The sequence below is a fragment of the Crocodylus porosus genome, unplaced genomic scaffold (assembly GCF_001723895.1).
Source record: "Crocodylus porosus isolate Cpor-Errol unplaced genomic scaffold, CroPor_comp1, whole genome shotgun sequence".
NCBI classification, from domain to species: Eukaryota; Metazoa; Chordata; order Crocodylia; family Crocodylidae; genus Crocodylus; species Crocodylus porosus.
The window spans coordinates 61436063-61442785 of NW_017728931.1; the positions used below are offsets into that span (position 1 = coordinate 61436063).

Below are 6723 nucleotides of genomic sequence, written 5' to 3' on the forward strand. Positions count from 1 at the left end.
GCTCCTTGCTCATTGCCTCTTATTCTGACCAACCCCTGTTTCCCTACAGCTTGTCCTTGTCCTGATCCTTTTGAACCTTTTTCATTTCAGCTTTAGCATTATGGCACTCACCATCTCCTCTTCTGGGAAGAAAACTAAACCTTCACTAAAAAAGACAGTTCACTGCATTTTCATTTCTTTCTTTTTTTTTCATCTCCATGTACATATTGAAACCATCCCAGAGTATAGGATGAATGTCAAATATGCTTCTCCACTTGAAGTTCCCTCTGTACCTTCTTACTTAGACATTGCTGATTTTTGAAAGGAATGACAACACTTACTGCTAGCTTTTTCTTCCTCTTTTTGTCTCCATCTAACACAAGCTCCTGCCTTCTTACTTTCAAGATCTTTCATTTGACCTTAGCATGTCCCAGGGGTTGCTTCCCCTTCTGGTTTCTCATGCATTTTGTCTTGCCCTTCTTTAACTAGGTATTTTTCTCCAGTCTGTTCACTCTTGGGTATTCCTTTTGCTTCTGATATTATCAGATGGAATAGTTTACAATAACTGTCACAGGTTCTGTTTCCTAACTTGTTACTGGATTCACTGCAGTCCAGCTTCTGCCCCTTCTAGTCCACTGAAATGGCTGTCAATGAAGTTCTAATTACTTCTTCCTCATCAGATCGGTCTCTAATTCATGCTCGTCCTTCTATTGTTTTCTTTTGCTTTTGACACTATTAATCATACCCTTCTAGTTGACATCTTACCCCCACCTTGCCCTGTACCTCAGGTTGTTCCTTCCTTCTGAGTCACTTTTGAGTGATGTTCATATATGGCTCTTTGTTCCCTTCTTTGGGTCATCTCATTGGCCCTCATGCTTTTGCTCACTATCTATCTATGCCAGTGATTCACGTTTTTGACTTGTCCCCTAATCTGTTTTACTCGCAGATTTTGGTCTGTCTTCATCATTTCTTCATGTATGTTAGCTCAAGCTGCGATTTATAGCCAAAGTGAGATTCTTCTCCCAACCCTTCCCCTCACCCTGAAAAAGCTTTTTCTTCCTTTTTAATTCTGTGTTTTGTACAACAATGCTACCAGCCTTCATATTGTGTAGCCTTAAAAATTAACGATCATCTTTCACTTTTCTCTCTTCTGTGCTTTGCACCTCCCAAGTCATTCAAATCTTCCCCTTTTTTCAAAATAGAGAAGGTACATCTTAGTCATTTCTTTGTTGTCTAGTCCTTTCTGTTTCTTGTAACTTTCTCTCCTAGTTATTATAAACACCCCTCTGGTCTTATAGTTGCACAAACTTGCAATCCTTCTGTATCTATATAAAGAACTGTATTTCTTATCTAAGCTTGTACCTTACCTCTTTGAACTTCTCCAGTTCTCTTCCCTGAGCTGTATCACACTTCAGGTTCTCCACTTATTGTGTGGTATCCTTCCACCATGTCACTGATCCCAGCTTCAGGGTCCTTCTCTTAGTTCTTTTACAAGTGTTTCTTTCATGATACTTCTTAAGGTAGCATTACTCTTCATGAATAGAAGGCTGCTGCTTTCTCCATGTCCAAAAGCTTCCTAAAGACTTGTTGCCAGTAAAGTATGTACAAGAAATTGATTATGGTTAGACTAATAGTGCATGTCTTTAAATATTAGTGTAAATCAGTGTCAACCAGGGACTGGCAAAATATGGCCTGGAGGCCATATTTAGCCTGATGGGTACTTGAATCTGGACCATGGAACCCAGCCAACTAACTGTACCCCTGCCCGGCCCTTCTGCCTATGAGGGTGGGACTGAGGTGCCCACATATACTGCCTCTCCCACCCCAGCCAGCATACCCTCTTGCACCTTACTCCCAGCCCAGCTAACACAGTTTCTGCCACTGTCCCCCTGGGCACAGAGCTCAGATGCACAGGGTGAGTGTGGGGGGAGGGGGAGCAGTGCACAGCCCTGGCAGGCAGTGGTGGCAGCAGCAGGCTGGGGCCCTCAGGGCACTGGTACTTAGTGCAGGTGCTGCCACATAGTAGCACACAGCTCCAGCCAGCACTACATTTGTAGTGAAGAGTGCAGCCTAGCTGCCTCTATTGCTGGTGCTCCCTGCTGTGCACATGCAGCCCCCACACTTGCATGCTGCGGGAGGGAAGCCCCATGCACTGGAGCCAGTTGCCTTCCCTGCCCCCTGCTATGCAGGTCCTGGGAATCCCCAGGCTCAGGGGGTGTCTAACATATGTGGCTCCTGAGGCCAGATTTGGACCATGGGGCTCCTTGTCGACTGGATCCAACCTGGAACCTATGTCAGTAGCAACTCTGGCTCTGTCCTGGGGCAAGTAATGACGGTAGCTTCAGCTCTGGCATTGGGCACACAGCTCGGCTTGAAGCAAATTGCGTTCTCTACAGTGACCCCCAACTTCCGGTAGCCTGTGGGGCATGACTGGGCAGCTCTGCAGGGCAAATGTTTGACAACCGTACCCTAGCTTGTTGTGGGGGGCTAGACAGTAGCGGTCATAAGTAAGAAGTGGAACACGATTTTCTGTCGTCTAGTTTTTTTTTTCTGTGACAGTAGAGGTTAATCTTTTTATTTATTTTTTTTTCAGCATTTGAAAAAAGACTAATCCTGGATTGGTATCATGTGGTATTAGACATGTGAATGAGCTAGAAGTGAAGTTAAGTCACCTGCAAATACAGCTCACTATTATCTTAGTCATCTCTTTTTCAACAGAAGGAGACTAAGGAACTCCAAAGGATGGAAGCTAGTTGAATGTATAGTGCATAGGCAAGCAGCAGCTAAGTGTTTGTTTGCAAAGTAAAACACGTTGGAAGGAATAGTACAAACTATTTGTACATACTGCTGCATTCTAAAGTAGATGGGAAAGACCGTAGTGTTTTTGTGAACATGTCAATGACACAAATGTTATGGGTCTACCAGAGGCTTAAAAAAACCCAAAGACTGCACATAACTGAAATATGAGAGAATGGAACTGAAAGTACTGTAAAACTGAATCTTGTAGAACTGTAGACATTGATGGAACCTTTCACTTGTAATATGATGTTCATTCTAGAAAAGCAGTGTTAGAAAAGGTCTAGAGACATTAATAAAAGTGTTTTAAGGAAAAAGAGGAACTACTTAGAGTTGAGAGGTTCAGGGCAGAAATAATGAATGCCTTAATGCAAATGAGTTGCTTTTCTTTTTTTCTTTTTTTTTAAATGCACTTAAAGTGAAATCCAATATACTTGCAATACTTGTTTGCTGTTTATGCTGAACCTGTGAAGTCCATGGCTAAAATGCATTGATACCAAGTTCTGGGGTTTTTGGTAGGATTTTTTTTAATTGACTATTCTGTTTTATAAGGATTATTAAAGCTTCATACAGCAGAGCGGAATTCACCCAGTAATGGATAGAACTGGGAACAAATATCCTGTGCTCCCCACTGGAAGTTTTTTGTAATTTTTCACTAATTTTTCATGTTTTCAGCTGAAGTTTTTGGTGCTAAGCACCATCAGAGATGGAGTATTGACCTAGATGAACTATTGTTAGAACAATGGCACTCAACTAGGGTGCCACACCACCCTATGGTGCCTTGAGAACCTTTCAAGGGTGTTCTAAAACTGTGCAGCACCCCAGAACTGTTAAGAGTGCAAACATGATTTACATGATAAATGCGGAAATTGGAAACAGGATTGCATAATGTCAGAAAACCATCCTGACACATTGTGGTCTTTGTTGGTTGCATAGAACTCAAAAGTGCTCAATTATTTTTCAGTAGTCAGAAAAACAGGTAAAAACTAAGCTGGAGCTTCTCAAAGTCTAACAAAGTTGAGAACCACTGCGTTAGAAGGACCATGTCTGCTCACAGAGGGCAGTGGTATACTTCATGCACCAATCTTTAGAAGTAGAATGTGACTAGCACTGAAGTGATCCCAGTCTTTTGAAATATGAAGTTTGCTTAACTTATTTCAAAAGTAGGGATTGTTGCTTTGCATCTACTGCTCTACAGCCTGGAGCAGTAACTTTTCAGGAGCATTGGTATGGTATAATAATCTAGAAAGTTTTATAATGTGTTTATGTTGAATGATGCATGTTTATAGATTCGTTTAACTAAATGATTTTTTTTTTTTCATATTTATAAGATGGTAGGTATCAGTTAATCACCTGAATCTCTATTTCCTGCCTAGTATGATGAATTGGTTCCTGCATCTCTAACAACCAAATATGGAGGGTTTTACATCAACACTGGGACGCTGCAGTTCCGTCAGGCATCTGATTCAGAGGATGAAGACTTTGTAGAAGACAAAAAGCACAGGTCACCTAAAGTGAGTGGTGATTTTAATTTCTCTTTCTGAAGCTTATACCTGATTTAAGTCGGAAAAAGATTGATATGGTACCTAAAACATATCAAAGTGAGGAGACTAAAAAGCAAGATTGTATGTAGTAGAAATTATCAGTTACCTGAGTCAGTCTTGTGGCTTGTATATAAGCGTTTAAGAAGTTTCAAGGCTCCCTAATATAAAAAGCTTAAGAATTCCACAGGTTGTCCAGGATTGCAAGGCCAAGCATATATTTCAGATACAGAAATTCATCCATCTATTTTAAAGAAGTATCCAAAGATTTGCTTGGGTTACTTCTGTAGAAACTAGCAGCTCCAGATTTAAAAAAAAAAAAAAAAAAAATGATTAAAATTCCATAAGATAACAATTCATTTTGTTGAATTCTGAATGATTTAACATTGATCCTAAGGTTGAAAATAGTCTTTGAAATGCCCCCCATATATTTCTTCAACTGACTCTTCACTCTGACAAGTGACTTTTGTTTTCATTTAAAAATTTCCACACACTTTTATCTGCACTCTGTCTGGCTGACTTACAGCTCATTGTAGTCTTAATACCTGATGAAGGTCAGTGACACATTCAGCAGTTCTTTGGCCCTCCTAAAACTTCCAACTGTGCTTGTTTTCTGGAACCTCCCCCATGATTAAATACCATATTTACTCAAAAGATGACCCTGAATATAAGATAACTCCCCAATAATTTAAATTCTGTGTATGGAAACATTATAAATTCATAACTTTCCAGGTGTAGAATCTAATTATCAGAGTGTTTATTTTGAATTCCCCCTCCCTCCCACTGCTATAGCAGGGAAACTAGTGGGTGGGGGTCAAGTAGCCCTCTGTTCCCAAATTCCCCCTGCAGTTTTTCTGCTCCCTCCCCACTTACTGTCAGACCTTGCGCAGACTGTTTCCTCTTTAAATACAATCTGTAAGTGAGCTTCATGTGACAGTAAGGGTGAGGGGAGGAGGCTGAACAAAGGGCAGAAACTGTAGAGGGGATCAGAGGCTGTTGTGGATTTGACTCCTGGCTGACTGCTGCAAACTTCAGCACAATTACTCCATAAACATACTTCTGAGCACCACTTTTGTATCTATTTATCATGCACAATTTTTTTTCTTCCTTTCAAGGACCAAATAGGTTTCAAATATAGTTGGGCAGCGCCAAAGTAGAGTTCCAGTATTTCACTGAGCAGAGCTCAATTGTCAAGTGTGTGTGTGTGGCTCTACCACCAAGCAAGTATCCTCCCTCCCAGACCCATCAGTGTGGGGCTTTGGATACTCCCCAAATCCATGGCATGTATCCTATGTGCATACCCCAGGCTTGGCGATCTTGAGGCTCAAGCCCTAGCCTCTTGATCTTGGCCAAAAGGCCATGCATTGTTTGTACTATCTGTATTAAACCAGAGCCAAAAGACTTATGATTTACCATGTAGTTCACTGAGCTGAGAGTGAATCAGCAGCTTGTTGTTCATTGAGCCCTGCTGAACCAACAACAGCCCCACAATCCAGCACTGATCAGTGTGTGTGTACTTCAGATACCATTTTCCATGCCCTCTCCTCTCCCTACTTGTGACTGGAACTGAGTTTTCTTATCAAGTCCTGGGACCCCTCAAAAATATACATGTAGGTAAGGTGCACGGCTGTCTAGTCTGTCTTCACTCCATTCAGGGTAGGACCACACTACTGGCATACTGCAGAGTTTACATAATAAACTCTGAGAGGAGGAGTGACAGAGCCTCTCAGCTACGTAGAAGTTTGCCAGTGTTTGTCAGGCATTTTAAAGCTGGTGAAGAAACCAGAATCATTGGAAATGGGGAAAGAATGGCACTGGTCAACTGTAGGAGTAAAAAGGAAGTCCAAATGTATTTCATGTAGTGGTTCACAATGACTTGAAAAAGTTGGCAATGAGGACTAAGCACAATGGACTCAATGTCTTATTCAGATGGTGTGCGCTAACCTAACCTTGTGGTAGGTTCCCACTCGTGTTTGCCCAGTGTGGGCCATGTGTGTTATAGGCATGGTCAGCATGGCTTTCATTTAATCGGCTTCAGAGGTGGTTTCTGTGACTGAGCACATACTGCTTCAGCAGCAGTTTAATGGTAACTACTGTATGTAATGGGTGGGGGTTACTGATGTGCAAGTATAAAAGATATGGGACTTTTTTTTTTTTCTATGCTGATTGGGGGGAGGGGCGGGGGTTGTCTTTTATATTGGAGTAAATATGGTATCTATGGAGCCAAATGTGGTTTCTCCAGGAGTCTTACTGAACAATTTCACTTAATTAGCTATTTGATGTTTTTAAATGCATTGCTTTTTATTAATAAGAAAGAACTGACAAAGATCAGTATCAAGACGCTCATTGTGCTCTTTGCTGTTAAACTCATTCAAGGACGTGGTCCTGGTCTGAAAAATGTGAAGTC

At 41.4% G+C, this 6723-nt stretch overlaps 1 protein-coding gene across 1 annotated transcript in view; it reads left to right on the top strand.

The window, feature by feature from the left end:
• Positions 1 to 6723, top strand: part of UBN2 (ubinuclein 2) — an 83357-nt gene that overhangs the window by 18408 nt on the left and 58226 nt on the right. Inside the window, exon 5 of the mRNA XM_019543922.1 lies at positions 4152 to 4289. Within this exon, the coding sequence (XP_019399467.1) occupies positions 4152 to 4289 (138 nt within the window). The remainder of the gene's footprint in view (positions 1 to 4151; positions 4290 to 6723) is intronic.